This window comes from Pseudoliparis swirei, chromosome 18 (assembly GCF_029220125.1).
Source record: "Pseudoliparis swirei isolate HS2019 ecotype Mariana Trench chromosome 18, NWPU_hadal_v1, whole genome shotgun sequence".
In the NCBI taxonomy this organism is placed as follows: domain Eukaryota; kingdom Metazoa; phylum Chordata; class Actinopteri; order Perciformes; family Liparidae; genus Pseudoliparis; species Pseudoliparis swirei.
The window spans coordinates 6,172,905-6,200,066 of NC_079405.1; the positions used below are offsets into that span (position 1 = coordinate 6,172,905).

The following is a 27,162-nucleotide window of genomic DNA, read 5'->3' on the forward strand; positions in this document are numbered from 1 at the left end:
CTGCTTACATTTAGCTTTACTTGAGGCAAATGAAAGGGAACATAGAAACTGTCTCCATTGAGCGAGAGTGCACGAGAGGATTAGAAATACAAGTAATAACGATCGACATCTCTCTATTCTTTGCATTAATAGATATTATTATGATATTCTTTCTCCATTGAATGGTGTATTTGATACTGAGCTAGTTCATCTTTATCTCAGTGATCGTGTCCGAATGAGTATAAAATATCCCTCTGACCCTGAAATTCTGTCTCTAACAATGGATATCCGGGGCCTCAAACTCATAGCCGTGCTGCTTGTTATTATTAGGGCCCGAACTCTGACAGTCGGAGCGGAGGACCTATTTTTCTATAAATGTTTGTTATTACTGTCCGTGTTTCGGCTCATATGTTCTTAATCGGCTCAGTTTAGAACGTTGAAACATGACAACGCCCGAGTCATTGAGTAGAGATGCACGAGATGAACTCCCAATCTGGAGTTTAGCTGAAGCTGCTCATCAACATGTGTAAATGATTATCTTATGAAATGATGAGATGACTGTCCCCACGTGCACACGTCGTGAAGTCGTGATCTGAGCATCTTCCAGCTCATTGTTCTGGTTTCACAGCCTGCAGCTCAGCACCATTTAGCATTCATCTAAACTTCAGAAGTTGACGATGCACATCGTCTCCAGCCGAGTGGACAACGGTCGTCACTTATTGCATCGCTGCAGTCGATTCCAACACGAGCGACAAATCGACACCCCAGAAGTCTAAATCCGAATGCATGATTTCTTTTATTCGTCTTTTAAACCACTTTCACAAGACCGTCAACCCGCTCAGCACATCCTCCATCTCTACCCATATGTACAATATCCAACAACCATGCACGCAGATGTTTTTTATTATTACAAACATTAGAATACTCTGTGCACTAAAAATGAAAAGACTCTACTGAATTTGTCTCGATAAAATCTGAATTAAAATGAATATGCTGTTATTTAGGCCACATGTCTTCAGGTATAAAATCAAAACGGGAACAGTAGTAAGTATGGAGGCTAAAACAGCTACAGTACTAATAATTAATTTATCTATATGAGAAAAAAAAGTTTCTTACAGTTAAATATTTAATAAATGTGGAGTGGGTGAGGCGATAGTGTTTCATATTTACATCTGTTTTCAAAGACTACAATTCAAATCAAATGCCCGAGTTAAAATGTACATCAAATATAGTTTTGATATTTGCTAGACATCCGTCTGCGTGGGGAACGACATCATTTGGGGCCATTTTAGGAGTTTTGCTGGTGAAGATACGACAAAAGGCACAAAAAGTGTTCCAATGCTTTCCAGGGAGGGAGAGGAGACCCGTCAAATGACAACATATGGAGAGGCTATGTACAATAATTAACAAACCAATTATGGATCCTCATGAGATTCAATTTGCTGAATACGAGACCGTAATAGATCTGAACCCATGACACCGTTTCACACACGTGTGCCGAGTGCCAAGGAGTCGGCCTCTCTTCGGGCACGACGGGTTCTCACTGAGAGTAGAAAAAAGAAAAGGAAAACGACAAAAATAAATGTCTGTGTGAGAAATAAAGTGCTGCTAAAAAAAAGAAAAGATAACGTTCCTCAAATTTATAATTGAAAGAAAACACCATTTAAAAAAAAGAAAGGTTCAACGAGCGACACAGCGGGCGCCGCCGGCGACTCGACCAACAGCGCAGGACTCGAGGCAGCAGAGCGACGCGCGGCCACCTCCTCCGGACGCGTGGAGGAGCGATGGGGGCTCGGCCCGAGACGGACCGGCGGCTTTCAGGACATAGAGCAACTTCCAAAAGGCCGACGCTCCCTCTGGTCCACCGTTGTTGTTGTTGTTGTTGCTGTTGTTGTAGTTGTGGTTTTTCTTTGATTTTTTCTCTGAAGATGCTTCCTCGATGTCACAGAGGAGCAGTGTGAGTGAACAGACTCTGGGATCGCCCGACAGGTGATGGGACGATAGAGGGAACAGTGAAAGTGAAGATCCTCCAGAAGCGTTCAGTCTGGATCGGGCCGACCGGACCTCACGCCGCTCCTCAGGGACGAGGCTGGGAAGGCTGTGAAGGCAGAGGAGGCTCTATTGTGTCAGAGGAGGCTCTATTGTGTCAGAGGAGGCTCTATTGTGTCAGAGGAGGCACTATTGTGTCAGAGGAGGCTCTATTGTTACAGAGGAGGCTCTATTGTGTCAGAGGAGGCACTATTGTGTCAGAGGAGGCTCTATTGTGTCAGAGGAGGCTCTATTGTGTCAGAGGAGGCTCTATTGTGTCAGAGGAGGCACTATTGTGTCAGAGGAGGCTCTATTGTGTCAGATGAGGCTCTATTGTGTCAGAGGAGGCACTATTGTGTCAGAGTAGGCTCTATTGTGTCAGAGGAGGCTCTATTGTTTTAGAGGAGGCTCTATTGTTTTAGAGGAGGCTCTATTGTGTTAGAGGAGGCACTATTGTGTCAGAGGAGGCTCTATTGTGTCAGAGGAGGCTCTATTGTGTCAGATGAGGCTCTATTGTGTCAGAGGAGGCACTATTGTGTCAGAGGAGGCTCTATTGTGTCAGAGTAGGCTCTATTGTGTCAGATGAGGCTCTATTGTGTCAGAGGAGGCACTATTGTGTCACAGGAGGCTCTATTGTGTCAGAGGAGGCTCTATTGTTTTAGAGGAGGCTCTATTGTTACAGAGGAGGCTCTATTGTTTTAGAGGAGGCTCTATTGTTTTAGAGGAGGCTCTATTGTTACAGAGGAGGCTCTAATGTGTCAGAGGAGGCTCTATTGTTTTAGAGGAGGCTCTATTGTGTCAGAGGAGGCTCTATTGTTTTAGAGGAGGCTCTATTGTTACAGAGGAGGCTCTATTGTGTCAGAGGCTCTATTGTTAGAGGAGGCTCTATTGTGTCAGAGGAGGCTCTATTGTGTCAGAGGCTCTATTGTGTCAGAGGAGGCTCTATTGTGTCAGAGGAGGCTCTATTGTTACAGAGGAGGCTCTATTGTGTCAGAGGCTCTATTGCAGGGCTATTCAACTTCAGTACCAAGTGGGCCGAATAAGAAAATCACGGGGGGTGTGAGGGCCGCACAGAATATTGATCAAATAATGGCTAAAAATTAAAAACAGTAATGTATATTTCCACAGGTAAACAGTCACACACGAAAATGCGTCGGTATTGTGTGGCAAAAGTGTTGCGAACAAGCATCACTATGAACATGTTTCAAAGTGTAAATATCCGCTCAAGGTAACCAGTTGTTTCAGGTCCCTTCAACCAAACTGTTCCCATGAAAACATAAGAAATGTGACTTAATGGATCAATATAATAATATACACTTTTACTAATCCCCAAGGGGAAATTAGTTCTCTGCATTTAACCCATCCTTAGTTATTAAGGAGCAGTGGGCTGCGGTGAAGCGCCCGGGAAGCAACTGGGGGTTCAGTGCCTTGCTCAAGGACACTTCAACTTGCAACTAATGGGGAGAGCGGGGATCGAACCCACAACCCTGCGGTTGAAGGACGGCCCTCTTACCCCACTGAGCTACAGCCACCAATATATAAATGACTTGGGATGAAACTAATATCTGGTGGCGCAGCGCACAGACTGCGTGTCTTTGAGTGCAGACTCCTTTTGCGTGAAAGGGATCGAAACCAGGTCGGGCGATCTTTTTATTTTTATTTCCGTCAGTTTTATTTTTTCTTACCAAGCTATACTGATTTGCAGGCAGTCTTGCGGGCCAAAGTTAAACTCAAACGGGCCGCATCCGGCCCGCGGGCCGCTAGTTGAATAGGCCTGCTCTATTGTGTCAGAGGGGGAACGTACATCTCACAATTGTTTGGTTTCTGGGAGACGGATGCTGATTGTGAACGCGTACTTATCTCTTGTCAGTCAAACGGATGATTTATTTATTCTACTCCGCCGTGTGTAGATTATGTTCCTCTCGCACAGATCGTACTGCTATAAAAAGGAGTAAAGATACATAAATGGTGGATTAGCTTCTTGATGTATCACTCTCTTTGCGGACAAGAGTCTAAAACATCTTCACGAAGGAAAGTCTTTTATCGAACAATAAAAAAAGGAGTAAAACATTGTCCAGCAAGAGTCGAATAAGTAACACGTATAATGTGTGGAGCTCTAGTTTCATGAGTGAGATTTGAATCCTCGCAGCAGTGCACTGATCAGTCTGTGTACTCAGTAACTCTAAAAAGGTACAAATAAGTTATTTCACATCAGCGGTGCATTGGGACCTGCTTGTGTTTTTTAGGGCAGAGCGCCACCTGGTGGGGAGAGGCGGAGCTGTGCAGCATCTCCAGCGCTGCCGTCTCCAGTGATGCAGCTTTACAGTGAGAGTGATAGAAACACGTGTTTGTGAACTGATCTCTTCAGCCAGAGAGTGACAGACTGACTGTCTGGTAACAGGCTACAAAGGGCAGAGCACAAGCACAGAGCAGTTATATATGTATGTTCAGTGAAAACAAAAAGATTGTTAAATCTTTTTAAAATACCCTTTAAAATATTTTTTTCAAACCTTCCCCGTCTATCCTCAGCTCCCCTCTTATCTCCGCCCCGGGGCGACACAGTGCCCATTGAGCGTGTGCTTCTTCGTGTGACCACAAGGGGGCAGCAGAGGACGTCATGTAGGAGAATCACACGGGGCCTTCGTTTTGGTCAGAAAGGCCCGAAATGTGGTGACAGTGTGAAGACGACTCTACCAATATGGATGTGTCTACTTCTAGCTGGTCGAGCCTTCCCATCCTCCTCCTCCTCCTCGCTCTGAGGAAGAGCTCGTCCACGAGTTAAAAGGGGCTCAGAGCTGAGAGTCGGCTCCCAGGCTGTTGAGCTCCTCCGGCGAGTGCTTCTCCATTCTGCCGCCGGCCGACCGGCGGAAGCCGGCCGAGATCTCGTCAAACGTCCGACCCTTGGTCTCCGGCACTTTGAAGAAGGTGAAGACGAAGAACAGGAGCAGCAGCACGGTGAAGATGATGAACACGTAGGGGCCGCACAGCTCCTGCGAGAGAGACGAGAGAGAGGAGAGCGACGCGATGAATCCTCAATGAATCTGACTAACTGATCAAATCTTAATGTCGTCACATGTGGTGACGATTGTTCAAATATGCCGTGATTAGTTGCAGTAATCTGGGAAGTTTGTATCCAAATGTGAGGAAGGAGAAAGGATACGTGAAGAAATGTTTGTTGCTGCAGGAGTTCATACTTTCCTGTTTTAAGAGATGTTATGAATACATTTATACATTTGTGAAAATGAACTCATATAAAGTTCTACCAGTCCCAGCTGTGGAGACATTAGTACAGTATATAGTTTATAAAGCCTTCTCAGTTCTATGTATTTTACTTGTGATTGTGTATGTATTTCATTCTATTTAATGTGTTGTACTATCTGGACCGTGAGCCTGAAATAAAACTATACATTTATTTAAATTTAAATGAGTGACAAATTATATTTATTTTCTTCACATTTAGTGACAATCCCCTGAAAATATTTGTGTAAATTCAATGAAACTTAAGAATTGTGTTTCTTCTCTATAATTAACCCCAAATGATTGAACTCTTTCCAGGAAACTTCCCGAAAATACAAACGTGCCACAGATACCAGATGCCTGAATGTTTTTGTTTTCCCACCCACCTCGACATACTGGAAGCCCATTCCCACGATGAAGTTTGCGGTCCAGTTGGAGAAACCGGCCACGGCGAAGGCCGAGGGCCGGGGTCCCTGTGAGAACAACTCTGCCACGGTGACCCAGGGGATGGGACCCGGTCCCATCTCGAAGAACGCCACGAAGGAGAAGATGGCCACGATGCTCACGTACGACATCCACTTGAGCTGCTCCTGCAAGAGCAGAGGGCCAGAGGGAGGTGACGCACCGGTCCGCACCGGGTGGGACTCCTGACCGCCGCGTGAGAGAGAGACCTACCAACAGAGCCAAGGCAATCGTCATCAAGATGGCGGATCCGGCCATTCCCAGCAGCCCCAGCATGTGCAGAGACCGGCGTCCCGCTCGCTCCACGACAAACAGCTGCACGGGGAAATAGACAAGGAGGTGAGTGCAGTGCTCCAAAGATGCACTCCTTTATCAAACTATACGGAGTTCATCCAAGAGGTTACATTTGATGCTGGGGAAAAATACTAAGTGCACTGGAAAATATTTTACATGGATAGTTTTGGAAAAACTACGTTACTTTGTAGACACAATGACCGTCTTACGCCTCGGATATGTCCACAAACAACAACTAGAACGGGCACTCGGTAGAGCGCATACCTTCACATATCACAAGATTGGGCATTGAATTATGAACATTTTGGCATTAGTTGCATGCCAATTGGATATTAATTTACCGTGCTATGGTAAAAAGAAGATTTTGACATATCCACGACTTTGACCTTGACCTTTGACCCGATTGATCCCAAAATCTAATCAAATGGTCCCCGGATAATAACCAATCATCCCACCAAATTTCATGCGATTCTGTTTAAAACTTTTTTTGTTATGCGAATAACATGCATACAAATAAATAAATAAATACACGGCGATCAAAACATAACCTTTCGCATTTTCAATGCGAAGGTGATAAAGGATCTAGAAAATGACTTGAGTTCACAATCATTTTGAGAAAATCTCTCTATAAACTTAATACCTTAAAAGGAGGAGTGTAGCGTTTTAGGCGATCTCTGAGCAGAAGTGGAATATAATATTAATGACTATGTGAAAGAAGTGAAATCATAACATCTCTGTGTTTTCGTGAGCTTACAAAGAGCCCTTCGTCACTCCACAGGGAGCTCTTCATGGAAACCAAACTCTGGCCCTCCAGAGGGCCTTTTGACTTTTCTACTGAACTTAAAGGCCACCGTAGTTCCCCGACACCCGTGAAAAACTGCAGGAACGTGAGTGAACACGTGAGAAAGCCGAGAGGTGAAATCCTACACGGTGTCTCTGGAAGAGCCATTTTGTTACCTTCGCATTGAAAATGCGGAAGGTTATGTTCTGATCGCCGTGTATTTATTTATTTATTTATTTATTTGTATGCGTGTTCCTCGCATAACTCAAAAACTATTAAACCGAATCTCATGAAATTTGGTGGGATGATTGGTTATTATCCGGGGACCATTTGATTAGATTTTGGGATCGGTCGGGTCAAAGGTCAAGGTCATGAAAAGGTCAAAATCTTCTTTTTACCATAGCGCGGTCAATTTGTATCCAATTGGCATGCAACTAATGCCAAAATGTTCATAATTCAATGCCCAATCTTGTGATATGCGAAGGTATGCGCTCTACCGTTCTAGTTTGTTTTTGTTTTACTACCCACCTGGCCACTAGGGGGCGGGGGGCCACTGTCAATTAAGACAGCGGCCAATAGAAACAGGAGGAGCACTGGGGACAGGTGATGCTCGATTTCAGGAGCACACCGTTTTCTGATCTTGTGAGATCAGAGAATGTGTTTTGATTTATTTCGTCGTTTGGGAACAGATGAATGGGTTTGGACAGAGAACGTATATTTTAATTTGTGTTGGAAGCCGTACGACTTTAAAAAATGAATAACCGTTAACGTGAAAAGCTGAACATTGCATCTGTTTATTGCACGCGTCGAAACTAAACCTCCAACCATCGTCACCACAGTCTCTTTAATCCTTTTAACGCCTTTATTGATCCGTACCGTCAAGAGGATTTCCCCCTTTTTGGAAACCTGAGCATTTGTGACCGCACTCACCGACACCACAGTGAACGCTGTGTTCACCACGCCGGCTCCAATGGTGGCGTAGACGGGCTGCTCCACTCCGGCTTTCTCAAAGATACGAGTGGAGTAGTAGAACACCTGGCGAGCAACACCAACAGATATTTAGAACCAGGGCGTCTCATTTCATTTCCACGTGTCCTGGATCCTCAAGGCGTGGACAACTCACGGCGTTGATGCCGGACAGCTGCTGGGAGAGCTGCAGGACGACGGCGATCAGGAGGGGCTGGCGGTAGAGCGGCGAGCGGCACAGCTCCAGGATGGTCACCGTCTTCTCCCTCATCATCAGCCGGCTCTCCTCCTTCATCTCCTGCATGTCGGAGCTCACGTCGGTGGTGCCTCGGAGCTTCTTCAACACTGGCATGTGAGAGCGGGCCGTTAACTCGACAAAGCTGCACTCCCCCCCCCCGGCTCAGCGACATTGTTATTTGGCTTTTTTTTTTGTGTGCGTTTGTTTTGATGACATCTTTGTACATTTTAGATGCGTGACATTTGAGAGTTTTGTCAAGATTTTAGGTTAGAAATACCTTTTCTACACAATTTCTGAATGAACACAAAACTATTAGATCAAAATAAATACAAAATAGTTACAGGTTACAACAGTTTTGTGTGTGTGTGTCAGGGTTCTTACACATTTTGACGAATAGATTTCCATGACTTTAAGCCAAATGTCCATGACCAAACTGAAATCTCGGTATAAACATGAAAACTGTCTTTTAAGAGCTATCGCCGGCTTATATTTTGAGCGTCTTTCTTTAAAAAATATATTAATTATTTCAAACTCGGCGTAAATGAACATGTGATTTTAACAAATTTCCATGACTTTTACAAAACTTTTAATATTCAAGTATTTTCCATGACTTTTCCAGGCCTGGAAATGACCATTTTAAAATTCCATGACTTTTCCAGGTTTCCCATGACCGTACGCACCCTGTGTGTGTGTGTGTGTGTGTGTGTGTGTGTGTGTGTGTGTGTGTGTGAACTCACCGGCCTTGGCCTTGCTCTCTTCGTTCATGTTGATGAGCAGGAAGCGGGGGCTCTTGGGGCAGAGAGGCAGCAGGATGCACTGGAACACCGCGGGGAGGAAGGTGAAGCCCAGAAGGAGCGGCCACAAGTCGTCGTTGCCCATGATGGCCTCCATTCCAAAGATCTGGAGTCGACACAGACGCACGGGGAACGCACATGAACCACATGGAAGAAAGAAGCGAAGAAGAAGAAGTTGACTCCCCCCGTTTACCGACCTGCGCGATGAGGATGCCGACGACGATGCCCAGCTGGTGGAATGTGCCCAGGGCTCCGCGGAGGGCCGTTGGGGAAACCTCGCCCACGTACATGGGCACGAAGCCCGTGGTGAGGCCGGAGTAGAGGCCCACCACAAAACGCCCGGCGATCAGCATTTCCCAGGAGCTCGCCATCTTCGAGAAGCCCATCAGGATGGCTGCGACGAAGGCCAGGACGTTGGCCATGAGCATCGAGTTCCTCCTGCAGGCGACGGCCAACGAGAGACATTTAACCAAGTTCATTCAGACGCGGGACGATATTTACAAATGGCATTTGGTTCGTGTGTTTTCATGACCTGAACGTTCTTAATTTAACCAAATTGTTTCTGACTTTTTCTCTTTTTCTTGTGATAGTCATGTTATTTCTGTCTTTTTCGTTTCCTACATGAACGCCGAGAAGAATCAATATAATCTTATCACTACAGTCATATCATTAAAGATTAAAGTGATAGTCAACCGCCTGCTGACACTTTAATTATCGATCGAGTCTGGTCCGCCTCTACATTTTTAAACTAGAACAGGCACTCGGTAGAGCGCATACCTTCGCATATCACAAGATTGGGCATTGAATTATGAACATGTTGGCATTAGTTGCATGCCAATTGGATACATATTGACCGCGCTATGGTAAAAAGAAGAGTTTGACCTTTCCATGACCTTGACCTTTGACCCGATCAATCCCAAAATCTAATCAAATGGTCCCCAGATAATAACCAATCATCCCATCAAATTTCATGCGATTCGGTTTAATACCTTTTGACTTATGCGAATAACACGCATACAAATACACGGCGATCAAAACATAACCGTCCGCATTTTCAATGCGAAGGTAAAAATCAAGTAATTATGTCTTCCATAAAATGTAAATGAAATCGTTGAAAGGTAGCGCTGCCCGGTCCTCCACGCCACAACCAAGAGAGGGTTTAAAAACATCCTTATATTAAATGAAGTGAGAAGTGCCTAAAGTACCCCAAGGCCTCATTAAACATAGAAAAGATGTAATAGAATACCAGTATAACGGTATAATAGAAAATAATCCCGGATGTATATTTTAGTTTTTGACTGCATTTGAGAAAGAAATGCTTCCGGCAAAGTCTGCGTGTTCCAGAGAAGAAGATCAACGGCAGCGAGAGTCTCGTTTCCACCTCACCTTCCGAAGCGGTTGACGAAGAGGCCGACGGAGAAGGAGCCGAAGATGCCCCCGACAGAGAAGATGGCGACGGAGACGGACCAGATGGCGGTGAGGGAGCCCTTGCTGATGGGCTCCTGGTATCGCTCGAACCACGTCTCATTGATGTACTTCTCAATCACCTGTGGCGAGGGGAAAGAAGACAAATGGAAATATTTTTGAAAAGAAAGAAGAGAAAAGATAACATTTAAATTGGTGTTTTTTTCTTTTTCTTGAAGCGGACTAAACAGGATCCCGTTGTATTCTGTCCCGTGATGGTAGAGCTGTGTGACCAGCTGAGGGCAGTATGATCACTACTGCTTTTTGGCAGGAAGTTGAAGAGCCAGGGATGACCGTCAAGCCCCTCCCCCCCCCCCACCCCCCTGACAAATACAGTCGTGCGAGCCTGCGCTGTTTGTTTATGTGTGGGTCATGGTGACACTGATTCAGAAAGATCAACACCCTGTCTGCCCCCCCCACCGCCCCCACCATCTCGTAACCAAATGTCAGCTTCGGCTCGGTCATGTGCCACTGTGGAATGAAAACTCAGTGTCCGTATCAACTATTTCAAAATAGCAATGCCATTATCTATTAAGTGCTTACCTATGATGGGGGGGCATATATATATATATATATATATATATATATATATGTGTATATATATATATGTGTGTATATATTATATATATATATATATATATATGTGTGTATGTATGTGCATGCATGTGTATATATATATATATATATATATATGTGTATATATTATATATATATGTATATTTATATGTGTGTATATATATAATATATATATATATGTGTGTATATATATATATTATATATATATATGTGTGGATATATATATATGTGTATATATTATATATATGTGTGTATATATATATTATATATATATATATATGTGTATATATATATATATGTGTGTGTATATATATATTATATATATATATATATATACACACAATGATTGGGTCATTTCCACTATCAGGTTTCCGTCCCAGGACCTTGCTCAGTGATATCACACCTACGCTCTCGACGCTGTACCCATAAAATCTGCTCTTTATTAAAAAATGGCATTATTTTTAAAGCTCCAGCTGATTGCTGAGTTTTACATTTGCTGTCACGCACCTACAGGATATGTTAATTGTTAAAACTCATAGGACGTCATTTAAAAAGCTCACCGCCGGTATAGTTTTTCCTTTCGTAGTTAATTTCGCGTGCTACAGTGTTGCTAACATATAAAATGTTATAAAAGTGTTATAAAACATGTTCTGCTCTTAATCCTTCAGGATAATTACAACTCATTATCCAGATGTCTTAGAAGAGAATAAATGAAGTGAAATGAAGACTACAGTCACAAAGACACGTACACTAACTTGAGTGGCTGATGTTGAAAAGTTATAATTGAGATGTTATTTAAAGTCTCTTTTCCAGGACTTTGTCTGGAGGGACGGAGCAGCTGGCTCTGAGCACACAGTGGGACCGGCTGTGTGTGGATGCTGGCAGGCCGTCAGCATCATGTTGACGAGCTGGTGAGATGTGGAGGTGGAGCTTCGTATTCAGCTCACGGTAAAAAATATATTTTTAAAAGTGAAATTGTCTTCGAACAAGAAAGAAAGCTTTTCCTCGTCTTTACATTTTTTTTTTTTTACATGTGTCGTCTCTCCCACAGGAAGCCATCTTTAAGGAACAGAATCACTTGCTGCTGCTTTAGGGGGGAGCAGCCGGACAGTTGGCCATGAACGGCGATAAACGCACAGAAAGAAAACATCCGGGAGCAAATAAAAGGCTCTCGAGTTGTTTCCGAAATTAAACCGTACTGTACAAGCAAAACACAGATGTCCTTTTGATTACATTTCCAAACAAGGATATTATTTGCCTTGAAAGAGAGAATCTAATCATTACACTCCACTACATGTCATTTAGCTGACGCTTTTATCCAAAGCGACTTACCATCCTGTTACGATCACACACCGTAGACTCAGCTTCAGGGAGCAACTCGGGGTTAAGAGTCTTGCTCAAGGACACATCGACTAGGGCGGGGATTGAACCTCCAACCCCCTGATTGAAAGACGGACCTGCTGCCCACTGACCCGCGGTCGGAGCGCTCGGCCACGGCGCCCCGCCTGCGTCGCATCGCCGCGGCGTTTATCGCACCGGAGAGCCGCCGGAGATAATGTGGAGTGCTGTCGCTCTGTCAAAGTTGCATTGGTGGAATTACAGCCTCTGAAGTGGTCCTTAAGTCATGAGAGCCTGAGAGGCTGTGTTGAGTAACTGTTCCTCAGCGCTTGAAATCGCTCTGACCTCTCTGCATGATGTGTGTATGAGAGAGAGAGAGAGAGAGAGGGAGAGAGAGAGAGAGAGCGAGAGAGAGAGGGAGAGAGAGCGAGAGAGAGAGAGAGCGAGAGAGAAAGAGAGCGAGAGAGAGCGAGAGGGAGAGCGAGAGAGCGAGCGAGAAAGAGCGAGAGAGAGAGAGAGCGAGAGAGCGAGAGAGCGAGAGCGAGGGAGAGAGAGAGCGAGAGTGAGAGAGAGAGAGCGAGGGAGAGAGCGAGAGAGAAAGAGAGCGAGAGAGAGCGAGAGGGAGAGCGAGAGGGAGAGAGCAAGAGAGAGAGAGCGAGAGTTTGGATAAAGAGCCAAGAGGCAGCTTCACACTGGCCCAGTGTGTACCAGCCCCCCCCCCCCCCCCCCAGCCCCTTCACTCAGCCACTCTTGTGGCCCTCCTGAGCGGCGACACCGAGGAGCGGTGCACAATGCTGGATTAGATATTACCCAACGTCCGGTAAATCCGGATTACCTAATGGCGAGTTAGGCCCCCGGGAGCCGCGAAGATTAGCCAACTATTCAGATTATTTTTGGGGTATAGATAGATAGATATATACTTTATTAATCCCCAAGGGGAAATTTGTCGAGTCAGTAGCAGCAACACACAAGAATAAAAAACCAAAACACAAAATATAAGAAGGGTTAGGGTGATCTGGCAAGAGGTGAACTGTTGTAGAGCCTCATAGCCGTCGGCAGGAATGTTCTCCTGTATCTCTCCTTGTGGCAGCGGAGCGTGAGGAGACGTCTGGAGAAAGTACTCCTCTGTCCCTGTAGGAGGTGGTGGAGAGGGTGGTCCGGGTTGTCCAATATGGACACCAGTTTCTTCAACGACCTCCTCTCCACCACCTGTTCCAGGTGCTCCAGCTGGCAGCCGATGATGGAGCCAGCCTTCCTAACCAGTTTGTTAAGACGGCTGGTGTCACCGGCTCCGATGCTGCTCCCCCAGCAGACAATGGCAAAGTGCAGCACACTGGCGACAACCGACTGGTAGAATAACTCCAGCATCTTGCTGCACACGTTGAAGGATCGAAGCTTTGTCAGGAAAAAGAGACGACTCATCCCCTTCTTGTACACAGCGTTGATGTTGGCCTTCCAGTTCAGTCGGCTGTCGATGGAGACGCCCAGGTACTTGTACTCCTCCACCATGTCCACGTCCACTCCCAGGACACTCAGAGGTGTAGGAGCTGTCGCCTTCCTCCTGAAGTCCACCACCATCTCTCTGGTCTTGGCCACGTTTTTTGATGCGGAGGAAATGTCGAGCGAACCTTCGTCGCACCGAGCTCCTCGAGTGTGAGGATCCGTTTTGACCGTAAACTGCATTAAATATCTTACGGTTCCGGAACCGTTTCTGGAGCCTCCTCGCACAACGTGTAACTGGTTCGTCTAGAAAATGATCAGCAGATTCATCAAGAAGTGTCATGATTCTTAATCAAAATGATTCTTAAAAAAAAAAAAGGCGTTCTAATATCGAGTTTCATTACTTCCGTCATTTAGCAGTCCATGACGATTGCGCAATGTCTTGCCCAAATGTCTGAATGCCTAAAGATCCCCTCTCTGACATGCACTGCCCTCTTCTTTTACCGAGACTCTATCCCAGGGGTCGGGAACCTACGGCTCGCGGGCCATATATGGCTCTTCCGGTGACGGCATATGGCTCGCAGACAATTTTGAGTTGGAAAAAAAAAAAAAACTCCGCCCGCCCCCCTGTAATTTTCTCTATCGAGCCAGATTACAGCAGAAGTAATGTCAGGTCCTTTTCTTAAAGACGTTTTAGTTCTTTTATTAAACTAAACGTCTGTTATTGACCGTCTCTAACCAACAGCATGTCATTTCTGTCTCTACGTGTCGCGTTAACACTTCCCGGCTCGCCGTCTCGAGCAAAGAAAAAGTCACCTGCACCCCCTCCCCCGTAGCATCATGCAGCACCAGAAGTCGCATTAAAAGCAAGACATATTTTATTTATTATACGTTAAAAATACTATATGGCTCTCAATGAAATATATTTAGAAATATTTGGCTTTTATGGCTCTCCCAGTCAAAAAGGTTCCTGACCCCTGCTCTATCCCGTCTCTCTCTTTTTCGCAGACAACCGACGAAAAACTGCCGCCACGTGCAAAAGCGCCCGTGCGGAGTTTGTAAGGAAAAAAAAACACAGCTTTGACCGTGCGGCGACGCGGTTGAAGCTCCGGCCGTCCTCACAGGCAGGAGGCCGCCGGCAGCTGCGAAAGTCCGTCTCCGGCGCACAGGGGGGGAGGGGGGGGGGGCTCTGCACATGCCAAAGGTAAACAACAACAGGAAAAGGGAGCGACACACCTGTGACCTGTGGGCCGACAGCTGTGCAGCCACAGGGTGTTGACACACGATGCAATATCGACATTCCCCGGGAAATGAGGTTTCTTTGGTGTACCTGGTCGGGGGGGGGGGGGGGGGGGCGACTGTCTCCATCTTTCATTCCATCTCATCTGACTTTCCTTGTCTCGGTTTTCCCAGCCTGTCGCTGGTCAGCCGAGGGCCATTTTTGGGCATGTACACATTCTTCTCCACAGCAATCCCTCAGAGTCTGTTAATGCAGATGTCCTTGGACCTCATCGGCCTGAATGTTGCTATTATTATATCACCCCTCAACCCCCACCCCCCTCCTCCTCCTTTTTATGTCCTGTTCTCAGTTCAACAAGTGAGTGAATAAGCAGCACTGGGGCTGGTTTGTCGGAGGAAATGATTTGGTACGATTTATATTGTTTACATATCGCGCAAAACCCAATATTGGTGAGCTAAAAACACACCGTGGAATATTTTCGGAGATACTGTTTGAACAACCTGCGTAACATCAACCTCTTGCAATTCAGGAGGTACAGAAGCAACACACCTCTAAGAACAAGTTGAAATATGTCTGTATGTATATATATATATATATATATATATATATATACACTACCGTTCAAAAGTTTGGGGTCACTTAGAAATGTCTTTATTTTTCAAAGAAAAGCACTGTTTTTTCAATAAAGATAACATTAATCAAAAATACCCTCTCTACATTGTTAATGTGGTAAATGACTATTCTAGGTGGAAACGTCTGGTTTCTAATGAAATATCTCCAGAGGTGTATAGAGGCCCATTTCCATCAACTATCACTCCAGTGTTCTAATGGTACATTGTGTTTGCTAATCGCCTTAGAAGACTAATGTCTGATTAGAAAACCCTTGTGCAATTATGTTAGCACAGCTGAAAACAGTTATGCTGGTGATATAAGCTCTACAACTGGCCTTCCTTTGAGCTTGAAGTTTGAAGAACAAAATTTCACTTCAAATTTTAATCATTATTTCTAACCTTGTCAATGTCTTGACTATATTTTCTATTCAATTTTCAATTCATTTGATAAATAAAAGTGAGTTTTCATGGAAGACACGAAATTGTCTGGATGACCCCAAACTTTTGAACGGTAGTGTATATATATATAAAGTTGTTTTTTTAGTTGTCATGTTTATCTGTAAGTGGATTGTTGTGTTATGAATTGTCAATACAGTGATTGTGAGTCTGTGTTATGGTGATGACGGACAGGTGGAAAGATCAGGGAGCTTGGCCTTGTTATCCCTCACCATGTATTGTATTTGGAAAATAAATATCAATATATTAAGCTAAGCTAGAAGAAACTAACCATCCAGACCTTCCACTCACCTTTTGGGGGGCGTTGATGACTCCGGTGTTGTAGCCGAACTGCAGGGAGCCGATGACAGCCGCTCCAACACTCAGCATCAACGTAAACGTTATTTGCTGCAAGACAATAGAGAGAAGAGGAAGCACCGTTAGCCGGGAGACCCGTTTGACCCGTTCAGCCAATGCAGAAAACAATTATTATTTGCTTTGCAAATAGTGTGACCAAAAGTTAGATCATCTTTCCAATGAAGTACGTTTTACTAAATAAAGCTGATGCCAGTTTTTTCTGGGAAAACCATGCCGCGGTATCGTGCGCTCTTATTTTTAACTCGCGGTTGTGCTTCAGACCGAATAAAATGTTCAGGTTGGTCAGTGGCTAATTTGATATCTAAATATCCTAAAAATGTCTTGAAAGATGTTTGGCATCGGGCCACTTCAAGCAACGTGCGGCATTTGGACTGTTCATAGAAGATGCTTTGAGACATGAAACCATGTGACAAACATATGAGGAAATATCTGCGTACATCCAACACCTATTGACCTTGTTTACTGAGTTGTTGACTTCTTTTCCTGAGACTCAGGCATGCGGAGGGTCCATGTTTTACTCGCCAGACATTCCCAGATATAACCGGATGAACCTGCTTCGCGGGACGTTTGTTATTACCGTCGCATTGAAAATGCGTACGGTTAAGTTTTGATCGCCGTGTATTTATTTATTTATTTGTATGCGTGTTACTCTCATAACTCAAAAAGTTGAAATTTGGTGGGATGATTGGTTATTATCCGGGGACCATTTGATTAGATTTAGGGATCGATCGGCTCAAAGGTCACCGTCAAGGTCCTGAAAAGGTCAAAATCTTCTTTATCCAGTTGGCATGCAACTAATGCCAAAATGTTCATAATTCAATGCCCAATCTTGTGATATGCGAAGGTATGCGCTCTACCGAGTGCCCGTTCTAGTTTTAGCTGTTTCTGTTATTACAGAGTTCACGTGCTGCTTGATCTCGCTCGAGCCCGGTGGATTAGTGGAGATTTCCCTCATACCGCAAAGTTAATAAAGCAGAGTGGAGTACGTCGCTGTCTGTGTTCTCCTCACAGACGGACGACAAAACAGCTTCAAGCTACAATTGACTTTATTGTTGTTCAAATCTGGTGTCTCGTGTGCGTCAATGAACTGTAAGTCTGAGTGTTTCAGTGTTGACTTAAACATATATCACGTTATCGCATTAATCCACCCTAAAGGTGCACGGACCTCTGATCAGATGTAGAGCAACATAAACAGCAGAGGAGCTGCTTCCTAGTTCCTTCTTTCACATCTCACCATCAGTCACCCTGTCTGGATGACTCAGGTGTCGGCTGGTGATTCACAGCGAGCCCTTTATCCACAGTGATTCACACCAGATTAGTTCCTTGTGTTATAACAACAGAGGATTTGACCTTCCCCACAGTTGCTTTAACGTATGCAGACAATACGAGCAAAATGAAACAGTCGGGACCCAAATCAATTCGTTGCAGAGGGTCCAGCCTGCACACGTTGCCCTGGAGACCAGAGTGACCCCTGAGGTGGATTCTGGTGAGATGCAACAAGCATCGTGTTGTGCATCTGATCATTTTACAGTTAAGTAAATGAGGAACATCGGATGAAAATACAACATGTTTTCCCCTTTGGTATTAAGTTCTCTTTTTGGTACTCAGTATCAGCAAGTACCCAAATGTAGGAACTTGTACTTGGTGCTTCCTTGGATTTGGCGAATTTAACTTGAAGCGAATCCCGGGAACCAATCGGCTTATCGGTCTGGCACCATCTAAGGGTGGGGGGGGAGGAGCTATATTTCTTCTAAATTTAAGATTGGTCAATACGACAAAGATAAACCAGAACTCTTTTAACACCAATTCTTCTCCCATTGCCTCTAGATATTATCTATGAACACAGAATCTGTTGAGATGGATTAAAAGCAACATAAGCATTGATTTGGAGTCGTGTTTGTAGAGCACGGGAGTTCAATATTTACTCTCTTAAGAGCTCTATTATCGGTCTTCACCAACTCTTGATGGAAACATGTGTCTCTTTAGATGCAAAATGCTCCACTGAGTCTTAACTAGCTTGCCTCTAACTTCCTGTCTGCTGTAATATAAAAGGTACAGTGGGTTGGATTCCTTCCTTAAGACTATGAGTCAAAGCTTGAGGCTACATTGCTGTTTGAATTTTCATTTAAGCCCCCATAGAAAAAAACAACAATGCAAGAACCGACCCCCGCCATGTTTAGTAAACAAATACTAATCCTCAGAAATGATTGTGCATCCTCCTCTGCAATATCACCACAGGAGCCGGAGCCCAGCGCTCGTTTCCTGTGAACCAGGATCCATAATAACAAGGGCGGAAAAAACATATGTGTGTCTTTGGAGGCAGAAACCTCGAAGACCCGCCTACATTTCTGCACCAATAGGAAGTCTTGTTGTGAGGTCATCCAGTCCAGGACAGGGCCGTTTAGTATATAAACAGAAGACACTGCACACCCTTTTCCAGCATTGTGGGCTGGCCTCTTAAAGGAGCCGCATGCAATGCAGTTAACAACTACCAGCTGCTTTTTTCATACTGTAAACAGATTCATCTCGTCTTCCCCCAACTGTGAAAAAAATCACTTCGACTTTGTTTAACCCTCCTGTTACCTTTAAGGTCAATTTGACCCCATTCAATGTTTAACGTCGGTGTTCTTTGGGGTCAATTTGACCCCAGGCTGTTTTTCACTGTGTCAAACATATAAGAAATATCAACTTTTGTATATATTTAAAGGGCTATTTAGGTAGTCAACAAACAAACATAAAGTACCTCACACTTAAACTTGGGAAACAATATTAAGTCTAATAATTTTCTGGAGGTTTTAATTGCTGGGGTAAAATTGACCCCGAGGGTAAAATATGTTAGTAAATGTAAACGAACAGGATGTTTAATCCCCTCCGTCCCCCTCCCAGAGAGAATAGCTGCACATATGTGCAGAAACTACCCTAAATGTGGGATGTCAAACGTGTGGGTGGGGTTCCAGCAGTGCCGTCTGTGCCTGTGTGACATCTTTACCTTTCCCCTAGATACTAGCAGACCTCCCTGAGCCCGGCCTTCAGCCAACCCCCCCCCCCCCGCTACCTGTCAACGCAACATAAAAAGGTGAGTTTGAGGCAGTCCCTCGTATGTACAGGAACTAGAAGCAGCAGCATTATATTTTACTTCCTCACCGGAGAAACAATGAAGTCACACCCAAATAAGCTATTTCATGGTCTTTGAATATGAGCTACGACACGAGGCCAACCAGTCCCTTTTTATTGTCGCTCAGCAATCCTGTTCTTTGTTTACGTTTCTAAATAGAGTTTTTGTTTATTCGCACAGGATGGCTAAGCTAACCATAAGGGCCCCGGCATTAAAGAGCATAACGCGCTCATCTACAACCACCTGAAAGCTGATTAAAGGAGTTCACTTTGCTCGACGGATATTATTTGGATATAGAAAGGCAAAATAACTATTACGATAATTATGATTAACGGTAATTAGAATGGAATGAAAGACATTTTTAAAAATCTAATCATCCACGAAGCGTGTGAATGGTTTAAACAATATGACTGTTAATCAGTGAAAGCTAGATTTGGAGTGAGTAGTTAATGCCTCGTCGTTAACAAGGGTTTCAGAGGGATTTACGGATATTTTCAGTCGTGTTTCAAAAGGTTTTGGGTTTATATAAACGTCAGTAATGAGTGAAAGTAAATAATCGCTTCTGGAATTCAGACGGCGCGGGTCTCAGCGACTTTTGGTGTGTTACCTTCGAGTTAACGATGTGAGAAAGAAAAAGAAAATGGACATGAACTGTGAAAAAGGCTGTTGAACTCCAGACTGAATTACTGCACACTGTGCACAGCGATTTCCCAACAGCATCGGCTCCTAGAACGGGCACTCGGTAGAGCGCATACCTTCGCATATCACAAGATTGGGCATTGCATTATGAACATTTTGGCATTAGTTGCATGCCAATTGGATAAAAATTGCCCGTGCTATGGTAAAAAGAAGATGTTGACCTTTCCATGACCTTGACCTTTGACCCGATTGATCCCAAAATCTAATCAAATGGTCCCCGGATAATAACCAATCATCCCACCAAATTTCATGCGATTCGGTTTTAAACTTTTTTTGTTATGCGAGGAACAACTTTTTTATATATTTAAAGGGCTATTTAGGTAGTCAACAAACAAACATAAAGTACCTCACACTTAAACTTGGGAAACAATATTAATTCTAATAATCTTCTGGAGGTTTTAATTGCTGGGGTCAAATTGACCCCGAGGGTAAAATATCTTAGTAAATGTGAAGGTGACAGGAGGGTTAAAGCCCCTAATGCCTTCTATATTCATGCGTACAGAGACCGTTTGGGGGGTTTACACTATAAACAGGGTTCTTACACATTTTAACCAATGGATTTCCATGACTTTTCCGTGACTTTTCCATGACTTTTAACCAGATTTCCATGACCAAACTGAAATCTCGGTATAAACATGAACAATTTAGAAAAAGTTGCGTATAGAGAGCGTACGCCGGCTTATATTTTGAGCGTCTTTCTTCAAAAAACATATTAATTATTTCAAACTCGGCGTAAATGAACATGTGATTATAACATATTTCCATGACTTTTCCGAAAACTTTTATGATTAAAATTTGTTCCATGACTTTTCCAGGCCTGGAAATGACCATTTTAAAATTCCATGACTTTTCCAGGTTTTCCATGACCGTACGAACCCTGAATAAAGAAACTTAGGTTGAAAAACAAAACAAATGGCATCAACAGAATCTACCTCACGACCGGTCAAATTCTGCGACTGATTTCAACAGCAGCCAATCAATCGGCAGACAACGTGATAAATAATGTAATAATGTAAAAGGGATCGGCATATTTGCCTATGGAAACTTTCATAAACAAATTCATGCAAAATGACTCGACGGCTTGAATATGCACCATGTAGTTTCCTGGTGCTGCTGGTTATTATTAAAAAAGTGCTTATTTATCTCTCTGCGCTGCACAAACTATTAGTAAACATGGAAAGTACTTATCTGCAGGAGCCAGTGAAGCTTCAGCCCGTCACAGCGGGATCAGATAGGAATGTATTTACAGTTGGACTCCATGTTTGGGAACGGTAAGGTGGCGAAAACAAACAAAAGGGCTGTTATTTCATAGGATCATTTCCTCGAGACGTGATACTACATGTGCAGAATGTGGTCTTTGAGATCAGGTTTGATGGGTGTTGATTCCTCTGTGCATGCACAAGTCCGTGAGGCTCACGGCTTCAGACAAGCAACCCCCCCCCCCCCTGGCGGGATTATCGTTATCAATATCCAGCATATAAAAGAAGGGAGGGGACCATGTAGGACACCAATAGTACAAATAAACACAGCGACACAAATGTGAGGCGTGGAATAATTTCATAATTATGAGATTAAGGAGTAGAACAGCTGAAAAGGTCAATATTTAAAGTAGTTGTACAGGTCCCTACAACATCCTATAAGCCTTTTTATCTTCTCAGTCGTAGAGCTATTTTCAGGTAGCGGAACTATTCCTCCTATTATGCAACGACAGGCTGAGACGACGGCAGACAGTTCAGAGCGACTCCGAGAGACTGCAAGAGTTGAGAGGTCAAACGCATCGGTTAAGCCCCGCCCCTTTCCAGAGAGCTCTGATTCGTCACAGCGAGCTCATTTCAATTGAAAATCGCGAGAAAGTCAAAAAGGGAACTGCTCGAGTCGACTCGTCCGAGCCGCCTCGTCCTCGGGACCGGAGATCGGCGCGGCGTTCACGGTCCTCCAGGTTATACAAAAAAGGGGGAACTAGAACGGGCACTCGGTAGAGCGCATACCTTCGCATATCACAAGATTGGGCATTGAATTATGAACATTTTGGCATTAGTTGCATGCCAATTGGACAACAATGTATCGTGCTATGGTAAAAAAAAGATTTTGACCTTTCCATGACCTTGACCTTTGACCCGATTGATCCCAAAATCTAATCAAATGGTCCCCGGATAATAACCAATCATCCCACCAAATTCCATGTGATTCAAGAAGATTTGACCTGTTCATGACCTTTGACCTTGACCTTTGACCCGATCGATCCCAAAATCTAATCAACTGGTCCCTGGATAATAAACAATCATCCCACCAAATTTCATGCGATTCGGTTCAATACTTTTTGAGTTCTGCGAAAGATTTTGACCTGTTCATGACCTTTGACCTTGACCTTTGACCCGATCGATCCCAAAATGTAATCAACTGGTCCCCGGATAATAAACAATCATCCCACCAAATTGCATGCGATTCGGTTCAATACTTTTTGAGTTTTGCGAATAACACGCATACACATAAATAAATAAATAAATAAATAGTCAAGTCAAGTCAAGTCTTTGACATAAGATAACCTTCCGGCATTTTCAATGCGAAGGTAATTAAACAAGCGCTCTCTCGTGCCCGTTCGGCTCAATTAAAACCTCCAAGATCTCTCCATCCCAATTATTTTTGTTGTTGCAGCAAAGCCTCATTACGCCTCATTGGAACGGCGGCTGACCGTTACGCCGGGAGACGTGCTGAAGGGGGCAGTCACGCGGATGGGAGTAAATCTACCGGACTGTCTCAAGGAGAAGGAGTTGGCAGGTGGCTGAAAGGCGGTGGATGGAGAGGTATTAGGCCTGTGCAATTAAGTGTGTACAATGGAGGCGGGTTGTTGGCTCTGGACTCCCGATCCGAATACCTCTGCTGTCAAAGTCTGTCGGGAATAAAATGTTTAGTGGATGTTTTTGTTTTCAAAACAACGCAGGTCACTTGTATGCTTGACCCTCATTACCATTTTAATTCTTAGTTGGGTAAATAACAGCGCTGAGGCGAGTTCTTCAGACCCGAACAGAGCTTACTCTTGATGGGGATTAAGCCTTCCGACGACGAACAAAAAAGACGTTATTAAAGCGGCGTGTTTTGATGGAGAAAAAACTTCACTTGGCAAAGCAAATTTAACGAGAACGGGCACTCTGTAGAGCGCATACCTTCGCATATCACAAGATTGGGCATTGAATTATGAAAGATTTTGGCATTAGTTGTATGCCAATTGGATATAAATTGACCGTGCTATGGTAAAAAGAAGATATTGACCTTTTCATGACCTTGACCTTTGACCCGATCGATTCCAAAATCTAATCAAATGGTCCCCGGATAATAACCAATCATCCCACCAAATGTCATGCGATTCAAGATGTTGACCTTTTCATGACCTTGACCTTGACCTTTGACCCGATCGATCCCAAAATCTAATCAAATGGTCCCCGGATAATAACTAATCATCCCACCGAATTTCATGCGATTCATTTTAATACTTTTTGACTTATGCGAATAACACGCACGCACGCACACAAATACACAGCGATCAAAACATAACCTTCCGCATTTTCAATGCGGAGGTAAAAACAGCCGCTGGAGGGAAGGAGGCGAACAGCCTGGGAAGAAGTTACGGGTCGAGTCTTTAACACCGCGGGGTTTGCAACCTGCGTATTCCCTCTGTAGAGTCGCACTCCCTCTGGAAATGTGCTGAGTCGGTGTCACAGTGGAAACTGGGAACAGGGCGAACTGTTCCCATCACGTCCACGACCCCTCACCCCCCGTCCCCCCGTCCCCTCCCTCGTCCAGCTAAAGGCCCACAGCAGCTCAGTCGAGTGGTGACAGATAAGGAAACAATCTCTGACCGCCATGTCAGACTGGGCTGCCTGGTGCTGCTCCACTGGGTCCAACTGGTCACAGAGGGAGGGTGTGTGTGTGTGTGTGTGTGTGTGTGTGTGTGTGTGTGTGTGGAGGGCGGATGTTGGCGTACGTGCTTCACTGTGCAGCGCGTCTGCGTGTGTGACAATAACCACAAGCCACACGCAGCATCAACCAGAGCCATATTCGAGATGTTGACTTTGAAAGCATCTCAGTCTCTGACTGAGGAGAGGTTTAAATGAGCGGTTTGTTGAAGTATTGCAAATATTCAGAGTTCAGGGCTGCAACGAAACAAATCGATGAGACGCCAGATTAAGAGTCCATCACAAGTCCTCAGAGACGGCGAGGATGTTTTCCCATGTCTTGTTTTGTCCCGAACTTAAAAGCAGGGGCTTCACATTTTTAATTGATTGTAGATGGAAAACTATTTCAAAAACAGAACAATTACTGAAGTAACATATGTGTCAGAGGGTACCGTTATACTGTGTTCTACAATATACATACTCATGACATCTATTGTTTCTTTGAAGAGCAAGATTTTGCATAAACAACATAAATATACGATGCATTGCTAAGGATTAATCTGCCAACAGTATATACTCTGGAGTAGAAATTACCTCCAACTACTTCAACCACAGCGTGTTACAGCCGGAACGATTCGTCAATGAATCGATGAGTTGATAAGGATTGCCTGATCGTGAGATGATTCCAGCTTTATAAATCTGAAGATGTTTTGGGTTTCATTATCTTTGATAATGCACTTTTGGCTCTGAGAGATTGCCATCAGTGTTGACATAATAAGTGGCAGGGACTATCCTGCTGCATGAAGAGTCCTTAAAGTGGATTTTGCCAATACTTCTGCACATTTTCTGTACTTTATACTTAGAATAATGCTACTTCTATTTCTAAATGTATTATAAATTACTAAAACAAACACTGCTTCAAAAGGCTCTTATAAAGACTATTTGGTTTAACCCTCCTGTTACCTTTAGGGTCAATTTTACCCCATTCAATGTTTAACGTCGGAGTTCTTTGGGGTCAATTTGACCCCAGGCTGTTTTTCACTGTGTGAAACGTATAAGAAATATCAACTTTTTTATATATTTAAAGGGCTATTTAGGTAGTCAACAAACAAACATAAAGTACCTCACACTTAAACTTGGTAAACAATATTCATTCTAATAATTTTCTGGAGATTTTAATTGCTGGGGTCAAATTGACCCAGAGGGTAAAATATGTTAGTAAATGTGAAGGTAACAGGAGGGTTAAAAAGCTCCTATGAGACTTCAGTCACGTAGCCTTTTTTTTTTACACAATGACCGGTCTGCTGTGACGTCATCCGGCATCATACCCACAAAGCGCGAGACACCACAGAGAGGACACAATGAGGAGGATCATATTACCAGCAACAGTGTTGATTGTGATACATCTAATACAGGAGAACAGTGTCATATAAAAGTGACTAAAGGTACTTTTGAATGACTGCTGATGAGTCGTAACGACGCAGTAGATAACCGCTGCATCACCACTCTCCGTCATATCATGGCACATGTGGAAGGTATCTCATGGTTTTTTTAAAAAATGGGGGCGAACAATCCCCCGTGAACTCGCTGAACCGGTGCTCAGTGACAGCGTGGGGCTGGAGAGAAAAACACAACAAACACGTGCAACGGAACCGGTTTGACGGGATTTAAAGAGCCTGAAGGGAGTCGCGCGCAGCGGCAGTACGACAACGTACCTTCCCCGAGTCCATGGCTGCGGTGCGGGCGAAACGCTCTTGTTGTATTCTTTCGTCTTTGAGTCTTTTGTGTAGAGTTCACGACGATGGAAGAACGTCCTCTGGAAGTCTCCCGCTGGCTCTCGCTCAGAAGGCAGTCATCGTAACGGTTTGTAGTTGTTGTCGTCGTTGTTTTTGCTCCGTTGCAAATACCTTCAACTGTCCCGGTTGTTATTTTCTTTTTTAAAGAAAGAGAAATGCTCCGAGTCTTTTGTGTGGCGGTTTTTTCTTCTTCTACGAAAGTCCCGGGTAGCTCGAGTAGCTTCTCTCTCTATTTCCCCTCTCTCTCTTTCCCGCGTCGTCACAGCAACGGTAGCTGCCTCGTGGACGTGTAAACTCTTCCAGGATGTCGGGGCCGCCTTGTCCAGCTCTATGGAGACGCGAGCCGGCGGAGGTTCATATATTAGAGCTGACGCAACCGTCGATGGGCTGAGCCCACGCTCGAGCCCCTCCTCAACAACCAATGAGCGAGAACAGAGCGGTTACATCGTAACACACACACACACACACGCACACACGCACGCGCTCACACAGAGGAGGAGGAAGTATTCAGATCCCTTACTTTAGTAAGATCATGAATAAAAATACACACCCGTTGGAAGTAAAATTCCTGCATTCAAACACTAACCAAAGTATATTTAAAGTAGTTCAATTTCCTTAAAGTATTACAAAAAGTACTTACATAGCTACTATGCAGCATAATGGCTAATTGGCTATATTTTATTTTTATATAAAAAAAACATACATGTAAATATAGCTGTTATATTTATGTATGTATTATTATTTGTGTTAATGTATTGTAACCTTCGTATATTTAAAGTAGTTACATCTACTTAAAGTATTACAAGCTGCAATTACTTACATTGTATACTATGCAGCATAATGGCAATATATATAAATATATACAATATACATATTTATATATATGTTATATATATATATATATATAATATACATTTATATGTATGTTATATATATTATACATACATGAATAAATAAATATATATATATATATAGCTGTTATATATATTATTATTTGTGTTAATGTATTGTAACCAACTTATATTAAAAGTTGTTAAATCTACTTAAAGTATTACAAGCTGCAAGTACTTACATAGCTACTATGCAGCATAATGGCAATATGTATATGTATGTATATATATATAATATATACTATATATATATATGTTATATATATTATATATCTAAATACAATATATAAATATAGCTGTTATATTCTGTATGTATTATTATTTGTGTTAATGTATTGTAGAAGTTAAATGATGTTTTCTTGCACTTCCTGAATGAGTTCTCTATTGTTCACTTTGAGAGCAACTGAGTCAAATTCATTTTATGTGTGCATATACTCAAATGTATTCTGATTCTGTTCATTTTTATGAGTGATGTGTTTATTGTAAGCAAACATTTATCAATAAACTT

At 43.6% G+C, this 27,162-nt stretch overlaps 1 protein-coding gene across 2 annotated transcripts; it reads right to left on the reverse strand.

Annotated features, from left to right (window-relative positions):
- Positions 1-756: 756 nt before the first annotated feature.
- On the reverse strand, positions 757-26,092 carry LOC130208209 (solute carrier family 2, facilitated glucose transporter member 1-like). 2 transcript variants are annotated; one of them, XM_056437205.1, is made up of 10 exons: positions 25,684-26,092; positions 16,196-16,291; positions 10,166-10,326; positions 8,977-9,217; positions 8,723-8,885; positions 7,905-8,092; positions 7,712-7,816; positions 5,920-6,021; positions 5,631-5,834; positions 757-4,997 (listed from the first exon to the last, which is right to left on the reverse strand). In XM_056437205.1, the coding sequence occupies exons 1-10, from the start codon at positions 25,696-25,698 to the stop codon at positions 4,797-4,799; spliced, it is 1,476 nt and encodes a 491-aa protein (XP_056293180.1). In that variant the 5' UTR covers positions 25,699-26,092; the 3' UTR covers positions 757-4,796. The 2 variants fall into 2 exon arrangements, with proteins under 2 accessions (XP_056293180.1, XP_056293181.1); XM_056437206.1 differs by lacking the exon at positions 25,684-26,092 and adding an exon at positions 21,260-21,355.
- Between the last annotated feature and the right edge of the window lie 1,070 nt (positions 26,093-27,162).

Excerpts from the sequence above, each read along its gene's own strand:
- LOC130208209 (XM_056437205.1), bottom strand. Across the intron at positions 10,327-16,195 it reads TCATCAACGCCCCCCAAAAG|GTGATTGAGAAGTACATCAA; the intron begins GTGAGTGGAAGG and ends CCCTCGCCACAG. Across the intron at positions 4,998-5,630 it reads TGGGCTTCCAGTATGTCGAG|GAGCTGTGCGGCCCCTACGT; the intron begins GTGGGTGGGAAA and ends TCTCTCTCGCAG.